The sequence below is a fragment of the Nannobrachium achirus genome (assembly GCF_963921795.1).
Source record: "Nannobrachium achirus genome assembly, chromosome: 16".
Taxonomy (NCBI): domain Eukaryota; kingdom Metazoa; phylum Chordata; class Actinopteri; order Myctophiformes; family Myctophidae; genus Nannobrachium; species Nannobrachium achirus.
In genome coordinates, this window is record NC_137823.1 from 58,116,241 (window position 1) to 58,135,996 (window position 19,756).

Below are 19,756 nucleotides of genomic sequence, written 5' to 3' on the forward strand. Positions count from 1 at the left end.
AAAATTGCCCACACCTGTGGTAGATTCCCAAACAGTATTGGATGGACCAGATCTGCTACCCACATTGTGTAAGTGGAAAACTTGTTTTAGCAAGTTGTTTGTGATTATGAAGTGCCCATGCCGTTGGCGTTGTGTGTGTACTGTAACTACTACAGTAACTACTGTTACGTGTAAACTGCCTTAAAGCTGTATATTCTTTGTGGTCACAGGGATGTGCTGAGTCTCTCATGTCTTTGGAGATAGCCTATGATATTTTTGTAGGAAATGTGATGTTTTAAATGGCTGTCTTTGTAACCGCTTGTTAATGGTTTCCACAGTGGTGTCGGTTCAGCAAAAGCTAGGGTATGGCTAGCCCCTCTCAGGACCCCAAAATCACCTCTTTTTATATTTTGACGTCGGTGAATTAGGAGTCCCTTGCTTGTAGATTGGCTCTCTCTGATACGCAGCGCTACCACTGTCTGGTCTCGGATGAATACAGCGTCGTTCAGATGTTGTTGAGATGCTTTAAAGATACCCAGAACTGCACTAGGAGAGCGCGGAAACCTGTGCGAAGCGCCGCAAATCGGCGATGCCGTTAAGTATCATTAATTTATCTGTGAAAATTTAGTAGCTTTTTTCCAAACTGTATCTCGCTTCCATGTCCCGCCTCCCCGCGGTGTGGTTGGCTACGTTCCTGCCTCTGATCTATCAGAGACAGGCTGACACTACCAGCTAGCCAAAAGACGCCGTGGGGAGGCGGGACATGTGACGTAATAAGGAAGCGAGATACAGTTTGGAAAAAGCAACTAAATTTTCACAGATAAATTAATGATACTTAACGGCATCGCCGATTTGCGGCGCTTCGCACACGTTTCCGCGCTCTCCTAGTGCAGTTCTGGGTATCTTTAAAGAATCTCAACAACATCTGAGCGACGCTGTATTAGTCCGAGACCAGACAGTGGTAGCGCTGCGTATCAGAGAGACCCAATCTACAAGCAAGGAACTGTATTTACCAATATAAAATATCAAAATATAAAAAAAGGTAAATACAGGAACGAAAGGAGCTAGGGTATGGCAAAGATGGGAGTCCTCGCGAAAAAAATCGTGTTTAGTAATTTCCCGCGGGTTTCTACGGTTTCTTGGGCTGGATATGGCAGCCTTGAACGGTTGGTTGTTCAAGTGCAGCTAAACTTGGCATGTTGGTAAACGTGTCACAATTAACAATAATGCATTGCACCTGTGCAGCTGACCTGCTGTCAAGATGGGGAGGATATAAGTGTGGAGAATATAATTATAATACCTTGTTACATTTTACATTTGTAGTTATTTTACTGTAATTTAACAACATAATAACCAGTCCAGCACAGATAGACAAAGAGACATTCATGGATTTAAAAGTAACTTTTATTTCCCCCACTGGACCAGCTGCATAGCTACCCCTGCCATACCCAATTGACTGGGTTTCCATTACAAACAAAGAGTAGAAGGCTTGTGGTGAGAGTCGAGGTACCTCAACATAGCTTTGCATTTGACTATCATATCATGTATGGTTATTTGGTGCCACACAAAGGAAAAGGTGTTTGTCAATTGCTACCAATCTGGGAACCCATCGTCAAAGAAGAAAGGGCGACACCTATCGGTCGGCCTCTCTTCGTAGCGTTCTCTGAGGCTGTTCTTGAGAGACTAACTAAAAGGAGATCCTAGTAAGCTTTACGGTTTGTTTACACAGGAACCACTTTATGTATCTCATTATCATGTAATCATTACATGATATTTGAGATACATAAAGTGGTTGGTCTAATGCAGCTGAATGCTTGGTACAACACGCTGGTGGTACCACCTTACCGCCACTAGAGGGTGATCTAGCTCAGCGGTAGATATGTCATATTATGATAGGCCTGAAACATGACGGTCGCTGATAACATGACGTACGTCATGGATGAGGATTCACCGTGGTTGGCGGAGGCGAAATCGATAGCCTATACAAACTACACAAACATTCAAATTTCACAAACAAAGTGCTTAACTAAAGTCTCAAACATGTCTAAATACTGGCCGGCATTGTATAATTGCCCGGAACCTCCGTGTTCTTTAAAATAAGAAGCCTTTTTATGCGATATTTTTCTGTTTTCCCATATTTCCGGACCCATTTTGCAAGGCCACGCCCACATCTCAGTGCTCAATACATGTCGTTGGTGCGCATGGGGAATAACAGGAAACAGAAAAAATATCGGATAAAAAGGCTTCTTATTAAAGAACACGGAATGTTCCGGGTAATTATACAATACCGGCCAGTATTTAGATATGTTTGAGACTTTATTAAGCACTTTGGTTGTAAAATCTGAAGGTTTGTGTAGTTTGTACAGGCTATCGAATTCGCCTCTGCCAAACCAGGTGATCCTCGATCCATGACGGTCGTACGAGACAGCGACCGTCATGTTTCAGGGCTACGTCATAGTCCCGCCCCTGCTAGACAACGGTTACTAGGGAGAGGGATGTTTACCACCAAGATGTCTTCTACATTAGCAGCACGTAGCAGGGCTGAAACAACGGCTATAATCTGATAACTAACGGCTTGTTTTTACCAATGACCCGCCGCCAGTGCAGCCCCGTCTATTATTGTAGTAGTAGCAATATTCCCCACATTCAGAAATGCAACTGAAACATCTTAAGACGCTTTTGACACCACAGGTAAGTTCAGTGTCTCTGTGTCGATGCTAGGCTATCCAGGGCTTTAATCAGACGCTTATTATTGGCATGGTTGGGGTTAGCTCTGGTCCATAGCGTTATAGTGGAGTTATAGACCAGAGCTAGGTTGGGCTATGATATGAACATGTGTGGTATCAGTATGTGTTGCTGCAGCTCAAATAATAATGGTAATTTGCAGTGGTGGAATGAGTAGCATACTCACATTTTTATTTAAGTAGAAGTATCAATACTGCAATATAGAAATACTCTGTTGTAGTCCAGAATTCAAAATGGTACTTGAGTAAAAGTACAAAAGTATTGGCATCAAAATATACTTAAAGTACAAGTACCAAAAGTAAAAGGACTAATTGTGCAGAAGCAGAATGTCCCATTTCTCTAAAAAAATCTTTTGAAAATAGCTGATCTACAAGCTCTTGTGATCGGCTATTTTCAAATGGACGAAATGTATACAGAGCTGAAGTGGTTAATGTTTTGTGATAATAATCAAAATCTACAAAGTAACTAGTAACTAAAGTTGTCAAATCATTGTAGTGGAGTTAAAGTATAATATTTGCCACTGAGATGTTGTGGAGTAGAAGTCAAAGTATTGGAAGTTGGAAATACTCAAGTAAAGTACAAATACCTCAAAATTGTACTTAAGTATAGTACTTAAGTAAATGTACTTATACTTTACACCAGTGGTTTTCAACCTGTGGGTCGGGACCCCCAGGGGGGTCCCCAAATTATTTTGGGGGGTCCCCAGACGATTAACTTAATGTGCAACATTGTTTTCTCACCCAACAGCAAACAAACAAACATAAAGTTTAAGTGTACTGTATAGAGGGTATCTGCACATTTCTAAAGTGACAATTTAAGGACTTTTTAATACCTTTAAATGTAATGTAATGCCTCAACTCTTAATGCTCGTCAGGGTGGAGGGTCCCCAGTTAAAATATGATTATTTTGGGGGTCGCGGCCTGAAAAGGTTGAGAACCACTGCTTTACACCACTGAATTTGTGTGAGACGTTAATCACATTGCCCCCTCCCTCCCCTCCCCTCACAACGGGTTGTGTCTCTCTCTCATAGGAAGGTGCAGCCAAAGTGACATGCATGGCATGGGCACCAAACAACAGCAAGTTTGCTGTGTGCACTGTGGACAGAGTGGTGCTTCTCTATGACGAGCAAGGAGAGAGGAGAGACAAGTTCTCTACCAAGCCCATAGACTCAAAGGTAAAACGTGTTCACTCAGATTCGTGACAAATGTAAAAGTCCAGCGATGATAGAATGTTAAACCCTGCCGTTACAGTCCGATGAATTCAGACATTTTCCGCCAAACTCACACACACACGCACGCACGCACACACGCACGCACGCACACACACACACACACACACACACACACACAGACACACACACACACACACACACACACACACACACACACACACACACACACACACAGTGACGTCTTTTGATTGATTGATTATTTTATTAGACAAAAATGGAGAACAGTACAAGTATAGTCAATACAATTGAAATGTAGTACAGTACAAGTACAGTTAAACACCCTGCCTAAAAGGAACATCCCAAATAAGATCTTTTACTGCCTTTTTTACGTTGGAAGCCCTCTGTATTTAATTCATGGACTTTCTATTCAAACTCTGTGGTGGTAAACCGATATGTGATTGGCCCTTGGCTTTCTCTGAAACTCCTGAAATAATTAATCTCTAAATATTTTTGTAACCCTGCGATTCAAGGTTATTAATTAAAAAAAATCTCTAGTCGGAAGCAATAATCCATTGATGTTTGAATTCTATGGCAGTATGGGAAACAGAGTTACACAGTGAAAGACATGGCCTTCTCCCCTGACTCTACGAAAATCGCCATCGGCCAGTCTGACAACATCATCTTTGTATACAGAATAGGAGAGGAATGGTAAAATGCATTGGCTCACTTCATGTTCTATATTACATTTCATGTACACAATTGTCATAAAACATTATGCTGACAGTTTTCTCTCTCTACCCAGGGGGGACAAGAAAGCCATTTGTAACAAATTTGTTCAAACGGTGAGTAAAAGAAAAGCTGTTTAATGGTGTTGTATTTTTCTAGTCAGTCAGTAATTCTGACTGTTATTTGTTTTGTTACAGAGTGCGGTGACTCGCTTGCTTTGGCCAATGGAGCACGCTATTGTCTTTGGTTTAGTTGAGGGCAAGGTAAGACACACACAATGTCCTTGTGCAAACTCACTTAGATTTATTATATGCTCTCAGAAGGTATTGTGCGTGCCGGGCCTCGTCCCTGTGCGTCCGTCTGTCTGTGTGCAGCTAATCTCCGCCATTGTTGGACCGGTCGGGCGTGAAACTGTGCATGCTGATTTTCACATCAGCCTGTTTTATCGTCACATTTGTTTTATATAAATTACTCCTACAGATTTTCTCCAAACATGACACCAATCGGTACACATTATTTCTACAGACATGTAATCAAGACGGATCTGTCCAATTCTTCATATTCCATCCTGATTGGCTCAGATTGACTTCATAAACACGTCCATAACCTTATAAGGTTCCCCTTGAAGTGTGTTCTCTAACCTCAATGTGTCATCATGGCATCAGAAAACAAATCGGTCAGCTCCATATATGGGCACAAAAGGAGCAAGGACTGACAGATACAGAGATCTCCATATATGGCCATATACTGATGACATCGGGGACCTCCATATATGGGCATAGTACAGTAAAATTGCCTGCCTCAAAAACGTCATCTAACTCATTAGCATTGAAATACGTAACACATGTGACTTTTTTTAGTTCAATGAGACTGAAGCTGCAAGGGGTTTAAAATGATCCTTGATTTGACACTTGAAGAAAAAAGAAAACATAACGTTTTGGTGGTTGGGTGATATCATCTTATGATGGCTGAGCCATTTCTTTCTCCTCTCACAGGTTCGTCTTGCCAACACACAGACCAACAAGTCATCCACCATCTATGGGACGGAGTCCTGTGTCGTCTCACTGGCTTCGAAGTATGCACACTTTGACTCTTATGACAGAATAATGAACATACTGTACAATCCTGTTGTCAGGCAGTCAGATTTCTGTTTTCATATGACATCTTTGTCCATCCATCCATCCATCTTCAACCGCTTATCCGGAATCGGGTCGCGGGGGTAACAGTTCCAACTGAGACCTCCAGATTTCCTTTTCCTGCGCAACTTCCTCCACTCCCTCTGGGAGTATACCGAGACGTTCCCAGGCCAGTCTGGAAATATAATCCTTCCATCTGGTCTTAGGTCTGCCACGGGGTCTCCTCCCAGTGGGACGTGCATCGAGGACCTTCCTAGGAAGGCGCTCGGGGGGCATCCGTACTAGATGCCCGAACCACCTAAGCTGACTCCTTTCCAAGTGAAGGAGCAGCGGTTCTACTCCAAGTCTCTCTCGGGTGATTGAACTTCTCACCCTATCTCTAAGGGAGATACCAGCCACCCTTCTGAGAAAACTCATTTCGGCCACTTGTACCCGAGACCTTATACTTTCGGTCATGACCCACACTTCATGACCATAGGTGAGAGTGGGAACGAAGATTGCTCGAAAGACGGAGAGCTTTGCCTTCCGGCTCAACTCTTTTTTCTTCACAACAGTGCGACATCTTTGTTCACAAGTTATTTTCTAAACTGAAAAACAACCGTTTTGGGGCCTCTTCTTATACTCGCAGAGTTCAATTACCACTCATGATTTTAAAGTGCACCATCTCTTCTGCAGTGTGTCTGGTAAAGGCGTCCTGTCGGGTCATGCTGATGGAACAGTGGTACGCTACTTCTTCGACGACGAAGGCTCAGGAGATTCTCAGGTACCTGAAGCTTAGCTGAAAGATAATTCTGTGGGCAGATAAATATATCTGTTTCTACTTTCTACATTCATCATCTCATTTCTATGTGCCTATCCATCCTCCATATCTCATCTAGATAGCGGTGTTCTAAAAAATAATAAACCTTTGATCAAATTGATTAATTTCAAATATCGTCACTGTCTGGCCAAAACCTCTGAACTCCATTTTTGAGGTTTTTGATTTTTTTTTTGCATAAATCAGGGGTATTATTGAACACCCTTTACATCTGAGTGTTGGTTAAAATAATATTGAACCAATGAAAAGTAGTAAAAAGCCCTTTGGTCAAAACCTCTTAACTCCACTTGAGCTCATTTTCCCAAAAGTGAACATTTTGGAGTTAGGAGGTTTTGGCCCGACAGCAGAGATATTTAACACTTGGACAAAATATCTACAATCGGTGTCCAGAAACGATATCGGCATCGGACATCGAAAATCAGACATCAATCCGTCTCTAATCTATTTTTTGTCGTTCTCTCTGTTCCCATGTGTCTCTCTCTCTCTCAAACATACATACATACATACATACATACATACATACATACATACATACATACATACATACATACATACTTACATACATACATACATACTTACAGGGTAAGCTCCTGGTGCACCCGTGTCCCCCCTACGCCCTGGCCTGGGGCACCAACGGCATCATGGTGGGCGGCTGTGACAAGAAGGTGGTGGCATACGGCAGAGAGGGCCATGTCCTGCAGACGTTCGACTACAGCCGCGACCGCAACGAGAAGGAGTTCACGGTGGCCGTCACCAGCCCCAGCGGACAGTCTGTGGTGGTCGGCAGCTATGACAGGTATGATGAGGTCGCTCTTTTCCAGCAAGGTTTCACAATGACATCCTGGAAGAAGAAGATGAAGATGTAAGATGATAATTGCGACTGTCAGGTCACAAGTTACTATGAAAACCTCCACCGGCTGTCTGTCAGTCAGTCCATCCGTCACGTCATGTCACACTTTTGGCCCTACTCTTTTCTCCGGCACCGTTTCCCCTAGCCATGCCAAACTTTGCACACACACTCCTTGGCTGGCAAACCACAACCTCCACCCCTGATTTCTCACATGCCCCTCTTCTAGTGCCACCATGAGGTTGCTAAGGCCAATTTGTGCATACATGCGACCTAACGGTTACTTATCTCCCGATTAGGGAGTCTTACTGGTAATAATATCCTTATTAGGGTGACAGACAGACAGACAGACAGACAGACAGACAGACTGTTTATTGTCAGGGAAATGTCTCTGTAATAACAGTCAGCAAAATCCTGACTGTTATTTAACTCTAGGTTAAATTAACAATCTTGATTTTAATGTACAGTAATTGACCTAAAGAACAGTATGTTGGCATGGTTGATATGATTGATTTAATATTCATATCGATTAGATTCATCTTATTATGCAGATATGTACTGTATAGTGCATAACTGAATGCCAGTATGAGAATGCCTCTGGGTGGCAGTGTGTGGCAAGGGTTTATTTAGGCCATATTTAGGCCATGTTTGGTCACAAAGACCACTCAAATGAAATGTACCTCTTTCCACATAATGAGATAATGGCTCAGTAACAACACTGTTTTGTTTTTCAGCCAACCAACATTAAGTTAACTTTATTATTATAGTTAAAGATTAGGTTATAGTAATTGTAGTAAATAAAATAGATCTTTCTGTTGTGTGCAGGTTGCGGGTGTATAACTGGGCTCCGAGGAGGGGCGTGTGGGACGAAGCCAAACCTAAGGAGATCCCCAACCTCTACACCATCACTGCACTGGCCTGGAAGAAGGACGGCTCGCGACTCTGCGCTGTCAGTGACCTCTCTGGTGACTTTATTCTGGGGGGGGGGGGGCTTCTTTGTAAGCCAACAGAGTCATAGAAATGGTAAAAGTAACCCAGCAGTAGTACAGAGGCACATTTAATATGGTTGTATTTATCATTTAAAAAATATATTTAAAATTGTGAAAATAGCCAATCTACAAGCACACAACGCCTCGCACCGCGAGGCTTGTAGATCTGCTGTTTTCACTAGTTTTGTGTGACAGCCTTGTATGATGAAGCAGAGCTTTACACTTTAAAAAAACATACAAAAAACCGTACAAACATTATAGATGTTTTGTTGGTTACACTTACGTGCATGCGCATAATTATAATAAATCTCAAATTAGCGCTTTTCTGAGTACCCAAAGACAAGATGGAGGCCAAGAGAGAACTAAGTGTGTGTGTGTTTGTGTTTGTGTTTGTGTGTGTTTGTGTGTGTGTGTGTGTGTGTGTGTGTGTGTGTGTGTGTGTGTGTGTGTGTGTGTGTGTGTGTGTGTGTGCGCGCGTCCCAGGGAACACTGTGTGGGGGAGTGGAACAGTTTGATTGCTGCTTGCGGAGGAGCATCTACAAGAACAAGTTTGAGATGACCTACGTGGGCCTGAGCCAGGTAACCATGCTGACTAGTGATGCACGGGTCAGGTTTTTTCATAACCCGCACCGCCCACAGCCCGCACGGAACGTAACCCGCCCGCCCGCGCCGCAGAACAATATATAAATCAACGAATCCGCCCGCCCCGCAACCCGCATTTAAAAAAAAGATGGTATATCATCTCCACAATAGCTCATCTTTATATACGGCTCTTCTAAGTACCCAAAGTCGCTTTACAGAAAGGTTTACAGTAGCACAATATTGTCATGGGCTAAATAAACAAACGTGGTGTTCAAATTGGGGTTTAGCCTAAAAGACATTCATTCAAAGACGTTCATTCTTCACGTGGGCATCGTCGGGGTAAGAATGGCGTTTCAGGTTTTATGTCAATCATATTTATACAGCGCCTCGCGCTTTAAACAGACAGCAAAAGACGGACAATATTAAATCCTGTTGGTTATTGATTAATCACCAGATTGGAGAGATGGGAGCAACTCGAGTCTCGAGGTGAGCGTGGTTGGTTCATTCAGTCAAAAAATCCGAAAAGTTGTGTTTCAAATCGTATCTGTTGACTGGCTGGTTATATAACTCAACCGACACAAAGTATTTATAAACAGACTTGTGTGGATGACAGAGACATATAAGTGAAATCCTGATCAGCGACACGCACTGAAGAATTGTTTGTGCACCTTCTCTGCTGTGCTCATATTGTGTCAAATGTTGGCAAAAATGTGAATCTCCTTTTCACATGTTTTACTAACCTCAAAGGACAGGAGAAAACATACGCGTTTCGACTTTAGTGCTGGCAACTTTTTCTGCGTCTCTCCAGTTGATAAAATGACAACATTAATGATACCTGATAACTTATGTCTTTCATTGGTGCCTTATGTTGTCGATCTTAACAACTCACACTGTTTTCTGGCAAATTAAACATAGTCACATGGCATTTGGTTTCATTTGTACACTGTCAGAGTTAAGTGGGGACCTCTGTATTAACAATTCAATAGGATTTTTTATAAGGCTCCCTCAGTGTATCACGATACATACGATACCTCTGAAAAGGCATATCGTGAAGACATTGTATCGTCTCAACGATATTTATCACCACATCGCCCACCCCTAAGTTATCATCTGTCTTTGTCCCTTTTTCCCTCTGCCTTGCTCTGTTTACTCCTCCCTCCCTGGTTGTGTGCTGCTCCAGGTGATCGTGAGGAACCTGTCCACAGGGACGCGGGTGGTGCTCAAGTCCCACTACGGCTACGAGATCGAGGAGGTGAAGATCATGGGCAAGGAGCGCTACCTGGTGGCTCACACCTCCGACACGCTGCTGCTGGGGGACCTTCTGACCAACAAACTGAGTGAGGTATCAACTCCACTCTTTTTTTAATTAATTTTTTTCTTCTTCATGATTTTTATCCCACGATTTTGTAACCCATTTTCACCTTTCTGCCAATTGCCTATGTAATCCTGGGCTCTGCTCTCCCTCTGCCGCGCCTGGGGAGACAACGGACAGATAAAGGTGTTACCGACTTGCGTGGCAGCGCGCCCCTTAATTTCTGATATACGTCCGTTATATTTCTGATATAAAACCGTTAGTTTTGTATTTATCTTTAAAAAATGAACTAACTGAAAACAGCAGATCTACAAGCACACAACGCCTCGCACACTTCACTACTTTTGTGCGACGGCCTTGTATGATGAAGCAGGGCTTTGCTTTGCGAAAAAAAAAAAAAACATACAAATTTGAAACCTGGAGATATGAGGTTTCTACCCGACAGTGACGATATACTGTACATTTGTATGTATGTGTGGATGTGGATTCCTAGCTGAACTGGGCTTTGTAACACCAAGTTCCACTCTGCTTCTGTCCTGTCAGGTGGCATGGCCAGGCTCTGGGGGGAACGAGAAGTTCTTCTTCGAAAACGAAACGGTAGGCACGCACGCACGCACGCACGCACGCGCGCACGCACACACACACACACACACACACACACACACACACACACACACACACACCTCAGTTTAGCTTGGGAGTGCACTTTTTAAAGTGCTGTTGTGAGGCTTTCTCACTCTCTCTCTTCGGTCCCGGACTCCCGGCTGATGAATAATTGAAAGAAATGTCTCCCTGCCGTGCTCCACACTGGGCCTGTCTGTCATGTCATCCCCTTAGAGCTAACATCACAGAGAAGGAAAAAAATGCTTTTGAATGGGATTTCAAATATTTTAAGATGTATTTCAACCCCAGTCAAAGAAATAGGAGGTACAGGTAGGGTAGAAATCTGTCTGTGCTACTCGACATTGTACTTCTATTTGATATTACTTTGTTTAACTCTGTCCTGCTGTGAGGTGCTCTCTCTCTTTGTGCAGCTTCAGTTTGAGTTTCTCCTTGAACCTGTCATTTTCCTTTTGCTTCAGTGCAGAGGACCAGATTTTTATACATGAAAGGCTTTTGATTCAATTTGTGCTTCCAATCGGTGTGGAATTGACATCTGATTGACTGCAGGCAGCAGATAATTAAACATTCAGTGAATGAGCCTGCCTTCTGGTCACATTACAATATGTTGAATGGTTTAACCTGGGCAACACAAGGCCCTCAACCTGCACAGGAATGAGAAGAAGTTGAATTCAGTGATGGGCAGTACAGTACGATCCTCAGAGTTCATTTGGTGAATAAAAACGGAAGGTTTTACTGTGTGCTGAAATTTAAATATTGAGTAATGAAGTATAGTACAGCAGTGGAAGGACACAGTGAAACTCCATGTGAGCCAAACAGAATTTGGGTGACTTGACTACATGCATGAGGAGCCACAAAGCAAACTCCTATTGATTAAAAAGAATACAAATATAGGAAAAAGATTAAGATAAGACGGTATATTATATATATATTATAATTAAATTAAAAATCCAATTACGAGCCACTGCAACTGGTGGAGAACCTCCACAGCAGAGGGAACTGACCCAGATGGAGCAACTGGTCTAGCAGATTCTAATATTAGAGCAGGTGGAGGGTTTAGATTGATACAGCAGATTCTAATATTAGAGCAGGTGGAGGGTTTAGATTGATACAGCAGATTCTAATATTAGAGCAGGTGGAGGGTTTAGATTGATTCAGCAGATTCTAATATTAGAGCAGGTGGAGGGTTTAGATTGATACAGCTGACAGTCTCCCTAGAATCCCAAGTTAATTGCAGTCGTTGCCATCATCTCCACTACAACCCAATTAAGCTGGTTTTTAGAGGCAGAGACAGGATCTTGTGAAATGTGCAAATTGCGTTGATAAAACACATTGTGTAACCACTAACCAGCACAATCGCACTTCATGTCTGCTCCCATTATTTTAGCAATCTGACTGACTTCCTCCCTCTACAACAGGGCAAGAATTTCATGAAGGCCATGGCCGCTGTTGCCCCTCAGTTTGGCCTTGTGGGCCTCAAACCAATGACATGACCTGAGGCCACAGTGGCCTTAATGCCCCAGCTGACTGTATCACCTTCTCCTCTGTCTCTTTCTTGTCAATATGTAGACAGTAGACACCAGTGTCTTTTGTTGAGATTCTGAAATCTTAACTCCCCAGAGTCCCCATCTTTAAACCAATCCAGACTTTGATTGGTGCAGGGCTGAGCATGGATCAGATTGTAAATGCCACCATTTATCTATATTTCACTGCATATTAGGTTACCATCCCTAACCCTTAAATTCAACACATTCTTTCAATGGACTAAAATCTTGTTTCATTTGATGGCCTTCCAGCCCTGTCATTTGGCCTTTGTGCCCTCAAACATTGGACAACACCAAAGGCCAAGCGTCCTTGCCCCTAAAATGACCAAATTCCAGGCCTGCTCTACACCAAATCTCGTCTGCTAAAATGGCCGATCTACAATCTCAACGCTGTTGTAGAGGCTCGTAGACAGGCTATTTTTGGCTAATGTTCCTACCACAATATGGATGCTTTGGTTCAAGTGGTTAAATACATAAACATAAAGCAGAGAGAGGAGAGAGCACAAGGTGTGCTTCAGATGACAAGCAAACTAACGCACCTGTTTGTGAAATAACATGAATATTTACTTCTATTTGAAAAAATGTGGCTTAGTAAATCTGGCCCATAGAGTCTACTATAAAACTAGCTCTGGTCCATCGCGTCTCCTCCCGGAGACGCTCTGACAGACCCGTCGGGAAATGGCTAGACTCGAGATTGTCGGCCCCTCCGAGCGCTCAACATCAGTCAAAATAAACTGAACTACTTCACTACTCACCAAACCAAAGGTAGATTTGCGTTGTTGATTATTTTTGGCATGAAATAAAGTGCATCCAACTCGACCGCCGCTTATTTCCGGATTGTGAACCATTGTATCTGCGGTGGCCGCTAGGTGGCCTGAGGTGTGTGCGTTTTATTTCATGACAAAAATAATGTATTTTACAGAGTAGGTGGGGTGCTGAGAGGTTTACCACCGCGGAGAATAGACTTTCAACAACTTAAAACTACCTTTGGTTTGGTGAGTAGTGAAGTAGTTTAGTTTATTTTGACTGATGTTGAGCGCTCGGAGGGGCCGACAATCTCGAGTCTAGCCATTTCCCGACGGGTCTGTCAGAGCGTCTCCGGGAGGAGACGCGATGGACCAGAGCTACTATAAAACCTACTACAATGTTTATATTTACGTATGTATATTCATGTTCTTTCCATCAGGTGTGCATGATTTTCAACGTGGGCGAACTGAGCCTCGTGGAATATGCCAACAACGAGATCCTGGGCTCGGTCAGGACTGAGTTTATGAACCCACACCTCATCAGGTTGGTATAGTGACATAAAACAAACACGCCCACTGCAATCCCTCTGAGGATGTCAAAGGTTGGGAACAAATCAAGTACAGGTAACCCTTGTTGCCCCTTCACTCAATGTTTGAAGGTAATCCATGCAGGGAAACTATCTATTATTTACGCTTTCGCTTTCAGGTGTTAGCTTTAAACATATGCCCCCCTTAATTTGTCTTTTATCATGATTGTTCCTTCCTGGAATAGAATATCCTTAGTTACGTACCTACTACGTTACGTAGTTACGCGGCTACGTGACCTATGTATGTAACTAAAGCTATTCTAGAAGCTTACTACGCTAGAAGCGCACGTTATCTTCTCATTCATACTACTAGATTCTAGCGATCAACAGACTAACTATTATATTCTTTTGCTGATATTCTTTTTGTTTTTAATACCACGATGCCTTGTTGTGTACATACTGGCTGTGATAACTCCAGGGCAGAGCCTTCTTTGCGCTGAAGAAGTTACGCTAAAAGTAACCGGAAGCTCTATGGCTCTATGGGAACCACAGCCTCGCTCTCATCCGGGTCAATATGTCGCCTTGACATTGATACACAAATTGATGACAGTGAGTTATACGGTATGTGTAATTGTCACTATAAGGGCCAATTAAGTACCTGATAGGCAGTCATCGTGGAGTATTTACAGAATCCAAATGGTAATAATAACCAGCAATGACTGTACTGTAGCACATAATATTACACTAAATGCTCTCAAATTCACTTGATACACAATCATGCACCTAAAAACATCTTTACATTGTGGCCCTCAAGAGGGCAGTATTGAGCCACTGAGCTCAGCTGTCCCCACACTGTGTTTTCATTTGTGTAAAACACATCACTGTCAGCACGTCCGCCTCTCCTCGCAGTGCAGAGGAACTCATTTCACTACAAATCAGCCCTAATGTATTCAGCCTGCCAGTCAGAACACATCCATGCTAATGTATTCAGGCCTTGTCAAAAGTGTCAGAGTGCAAGTCCCTCTGTGTCTCGCTAATAGCCCACCGCTGTTCCAGCTAACAGGAGCATAGCGCTACTGCTGCTGCTGCTGCTAGCCAGGGGCGTCACAAGTAGAGTTCTCAACGGGCGTGAAAGTTAAGGCCCGGCCCTAACTGGACCCTAACTGGGTCGGCCCGAGCCCCTACCCGACCCGACTAGTTAGCATACATTTTAGGCCCTACCCTACCCTAAATGTCGGGTCGGGTACGGTCGGGTTCTCATTACTCTTATCTCAGCGTAATAGTAATAAAATAATTTAAAAAATATATTTTCTTTCCTCATTGAGCCCGAGGCCCTACCCGGCCCGACTAATTAGCTCACATTTTAGGCCCTACCCTACTATACCCTAATTGTCGGTCGGGTTCGGGTATCGTCAGTTTGAGAACTCTAGTCACAAGGGGGGGAAGTGGGACTGAGTTACTAGGGCCCAAGGTGGAGGGGCCTTAATTATTTTATACTTTAGCTATTGAAAAATAGCAGATATACAAGCTCACAGCGCGGCACCGAGTGCCGCGCTGCGAGCTTGTAGATCTGCTATTTTTGAAAAGTTGTGAAAATGTGTGCAAATCTTTGAATATATGCATTTTTTTAAGCGAACATTTGTTAACTCAAATTTTGCTTGGGGGGGGGGGGGGGGGTCCCTGGAACTAAATGTTTTGAGATGGGGGTCCGTGGCCAAATACATATCATTTTGGGGGTCCTTGACATGAAAAAGTGTGAGCACCACTGACATATAGAAACATACAAAGATTTGTAATATTCAAAGACTAGCACACATTTTCACGATTTTTCAAAAATAGAAGATCTACAAGCCCGCAGCGCGGCACTCGGTGCCGCGCTGTGAGCTTGTATATCTGCTATTTTTCAATATTTAAAGCACAGAATGTGAGTGGATCCTTGTACCCATGCAGGGCCCAGAGGTTGGTGCGACACCCCTGCTGATAGCCTCTGGCGGGACCATCCTTTGACATTGCTGGCCTGTTTTCAATCAGGTTGAATTGATGTGATGAGTTTGGTTAGGTTTAATTTATGCACAAATTTGCAATGATGTGTTGTTGATCAGTCTTTTCTGTACGTGTGCGTGTGCGTGTGCATGTGCGTGTGTGTGCGTGCGTGCGTGCGTGCGTGCGTGTGTGTGTGTGTGGTTATGTTTAGTGTACGTCTCAACGAGAGGAAGCAGAGAGGCGTCGAAGAAAACAAGAAGCTTGCCTACCTGATCGACATAAAAACGATTGCTATCGGTGAGTTTGTGTGTGTGTGTGTGTGTGTGTGTGTGTGTGTGTGTGTGTGTGTGTGTGTGTGTGTGTGTGTGTGTGTGTGTGTGTGTGTGTGTGTGTGTGTGTGTGTGTGTGTGTGTGTGTGTGTGTGTGTGCATATGATATGCTACTAGGCTGATTGATGCCAGTTGGGAACTCATGCCCCTCAGTCATGCAATACCTGTTGTGCCCATCGTCAGAGTACTTGGTGGGCACCAAGCACCAGACTATTGCGTCAGTACTATGACTTCATGTTGATGCCATCACATTTCCATAATATTAACACCTTCTAAGCCAAGGGGAGCCCCTTAATGTTAAAACCGTACTATATCGCACATCCCCCCAGGGACTCTCAGCCACGTCGCACATTCCCGGACTTTGTCTTTAAAACCGGAATAAAAGCTTTTGATCCGAAAATCGGCGATCGTCTAACCTTCCCTAGTCACCACTCGTGCACTGATGGCTCATGCAGACCGTGCATGAAGCAGAGGTGACGTCAGCGCCTCTCCTTCTCCAAGGCACCTTCCACCCATCCGTTTACTGTCTACACACTCGAGCTCCTCCTGCAGCCATGCTTGGGGCTATGCTAGCGAAACTTTTCAGGTCTGTTCTTCAGTCACACATGGACTATTTGCGGGGACATTTACGTGAAAGGATCGCGCACGCGAAACGCACGGGGACATCGACGATCGGCCAAAACCCCCATTCTATCCCAACGGAGATCGAGAAAATCATGGTGAGTTACTGGCCTGGGGGGAAAAAAAAAAGAAAAAACAGCGGCGCTGTTCAAGATGGAGGGGCTGCGGGGTCATGTTTATAAACATAATATTATGTCTCAGATCACAATACAATAATAGAAATTTCACGGCTAATCTACCAACCCCCATTCTATTTCGGACTGCAACGTGTTAAAGGGGCCCCACCATGCTTTTCAAAATATATATTTTATATAAATATCGGTCCATAATGCGGTTTTAGCCTAAACAACCACTTGGATATTGAAATTTCATGTTCTGTCTGTTCCAAGCCGTTTCAGATGCAATACCAAAATGCCCTTTGTTTGGCAACGGGCGCTGTCTTTGTGCTAAAATTGGAACGATACAGAGAAGATTAGCATGATACCACGACGAGAACCATGTAGAGTCAATCCATTCAAGCCAATTTAACACCACTTTACCTCATGGTTCCACCTCATATATATTTATAATCTCAATAGAATATAGCCTCCCTCTTCTCTAGGGGGCCCAATAGAAAATGAGCCCCTTTGTGACATAAACAAGGTACTGTGACATAAACAAGGGCCCGAGAGTACCGTACAGACCCGCCCATTCAGAAAATCACTGAAATGAAAGGCAAGGCTTAGAGTTAATGAATGGGTTTTTGGGGGGGGGGGCTGAAGAGACACTGGGAAGACCAAAAAACAAGAAAGAAATTAAAAATGTGAAATTCATGGTGGGGCATGTTGTAGAAACGTCTTGCAAAGCTCTGTGATCTAGTCCAGTGGTTCTCAACCTTTTCAGGCCGCGACCCCCAAAATAATCATATTTTATAAGAGTTGAGGCATTACATTTTGCATAACATGGTTCTATTGTGAAAATAGCAGATCTAGGCATTGTGAGCATGTAGATCTGCTATTTTCTCAATTTCTTCCTCTAATATTTGACAGTTTGGCCAATGTTTAGTTTGTCATTTTAGATGTATTAAAAAGCCCTTAAATTGTCACTTGAGAAATGTACATATACCCTCTATCTATTTAAACTTCATGTTGGTTTGTTTAATGTTGAGTGAGAAAACAATGTTGCACATTAAGTTAATCATCTGGGGAAGTTAATCATCTGGGGACCCTCCAAAATCATTTGGGGACCCCCCTGGGGGTCCCGGCCCACAGGTTGAGAACCACTTAGCTTAGCCCATGCGTCTGCAACCTTTTTGAAATGAAGTGCCATGTTTGGCTTAGCCAACAATAAACCCACGACCCACACGTGTTTCCAACCACATAAACCCATCTTCAAACTAGTATACTAGATGTGTGAGCCACGTACAGTAGATGAGCTATTTTAGCTCCTTTTCATACAATGAAGTATACAGGGCTAACATGGTTAAAGAAAAGGCGGTTTCCAAGCTTGGACCTCTAGACTCTAGATCAGGGGTCTTCAACGTGTTCAGGCCAAGGACCCCTTAGCTCTGAGAGAGATGAAGCAGGGACCCCCACTACATATCTTACAAAATTGTGTTGCAGATAAAAAATGCACATGGATTATTTCTCATACAGTTTAGACTTGACAGCACTATCATCATCTGTGTAGGTTGGATTAATGTGTATTTTCATATGCCTACTAGTTTCCCTCTACACCAAACCTCTGTGCCAAAAAATAGCAGATCTACAAGCTCACAACGCCTCGCAGCGCTGATGTTCCACTAAGAATAGGAATGCTAGGGTTCAAGTGATCAGACTTGATCACACAAAGATTTGGAGGACCCCCTGTAGTAACTCTGAGGACTCCCTAGGGGTCCCGGTCCCCTGTTGAAGACCCCTGATCTAGAGTACTAAAGCTCAGAGTGGAGGCTCTTCTATCTAAATGTCAAATAATGTCCTTAATACCTGTTGTTGAGAACCAGTATTCTAGATTCTAGAAGAGACTCTAGAAGAGCATTTGTGTGTCCTTGTGTCCGTCCACATTTCTCCATATTTGGGCAAGACTGATATCGTCAATATCACATATCAATAAATATGACATCAGACCTTCGTCAATATGACATCAGAGATTCACAGAGAATTGAACGATGACTCTAAACTACATCTTAGGGAAAAGACCCGGAAAGTCTGGCTTGCGGGTCTGACAGCAGCCAAAAAGATTATCGTTCAGAGATGGAATCCTCCTCATGACATCTCAGAGACACATTGGCTGAGGAGCTTTCTGGATATTTCCTATCTGGAGCTTTCTTCTGCAAGGATTAATCAAGCACAACAAGGAACACTGACATTGTGGACGGACCTGATATCTGAACTGAAAAACCTGCTGAATAGATAATTCTGTGAATTGTGTGTGGACAATGGAGGGGTGGGTTGGGAGGGGGGATTGAAGTTGACCGATCATTTTGTAATTTATGTTGTTGTTATTGTTTTTTATATAACGTGGAAAACAATAAAAAAGTTAATTATAAAAAAAAGAGATTCACAGAGAAGTCGTGCCATTAATAGACATCGGCGTGTTTAGTTTTTTAACCGAGGCGTCCACTCTCCCTACTCTGTTTAGTCTGTAACAACAGACTCCCGGTCTGTCCTAATGCGTCTCAGATCCTATTTGCAAATAAAGAACATCCAAGCATTCCAGAATGCTGATGGCTTGGCTGTTGATTGGACCAAACAAACACCATGTGATTTTAACTGATGTATGCACGCCTGCACCTCTCCTCTCTCTCTCTCACCTCTCCCCTGCAACTCCCTTGGGAGTGTGTGTGTGTGTGTGTGCGCGTGTGCGTGCGTGTGTGCGCATGTTTCTGTTGAAACAGGCATATGCTTTTCCCTGAGAGAATGACTCTCAATTAGGATGTAAGCCGTGGGCAACTCAATGCAGTGTGTGTGTGTGTGTGTGTGTGTGTGTGTGTGTGTGTGTGTGTGTGTGTGTGTGTGTGTGTGTGTGTGTGTGTGTGTGTGTGTGTGTGTGTGTGTGTGTGTGTGTGTGTGTGTGTGTGTGTGTGTGTGTGTGTGTGTGTGC

The 19,756-nt window shown here is 43.4% G+C and overlaps 1 protein-coding gene across 1 annotated transcript in view; it reads left to right on the forward strand.

Moving 5' to 3' along the window:
- Positions 1-2,631: 2,631 nt before the first annotated feature.
- Positions 2,632-19,756, forward strand: part of LOC308300550 (intraflagellar transport protein 172 homolog) — a gene marked incomplete at both ends in the record, with an annotated part of 112,140 nt that continues 95,015 nt past the window's right edge. The window contains 14 exons of the mRNA XM_080744410.1: positions 2,632-2,670; positions 3,755-3,898; positions 4,491-4,603; positions 4,698-4,737; positions 4,819-4,884; positions 5,617-5,696; positions 6,433-6,520; positions 7,156-7,370; positions 8,247-8,370; positions 8,894-8,989; positions 10,173-10,334; positions 10,848-10,901; positions 13,656-13,759; positions 15,937-16,022. Coding sequence (XP_080600536.1) covers positions 2,632-2,670; positions 3,755-3,898; positions 4,491-4,603; positions 4,698-4,737; positions 4,819-4,884; positions 5,617-5,696; positions 6,433-6,520; positions 7,156-7,370; positions 8,247-8,370; positions 8,894-8,989; positions 10,173-10,334; positions 10,848-10,901; positions 13,656-13,759; positions 15,937-16,022 — 1,411 coding nt within the window. The remainder of the gene's footprint in view (positions 2,671-3,754; positions 3,899-4,490; positions 4,604-4,697; positions 4,738-4,818; positions 4,885-5,616; positions 5,697-6,432; positions 6,521-7,155; positions 7,371-8,246; positions 8,371-8,893; positions 8,990-10,172; positions 10,335-10,847; positions 10,902-13,655; positions 13,760-15,936; positions 16,023-19,756) is intronic.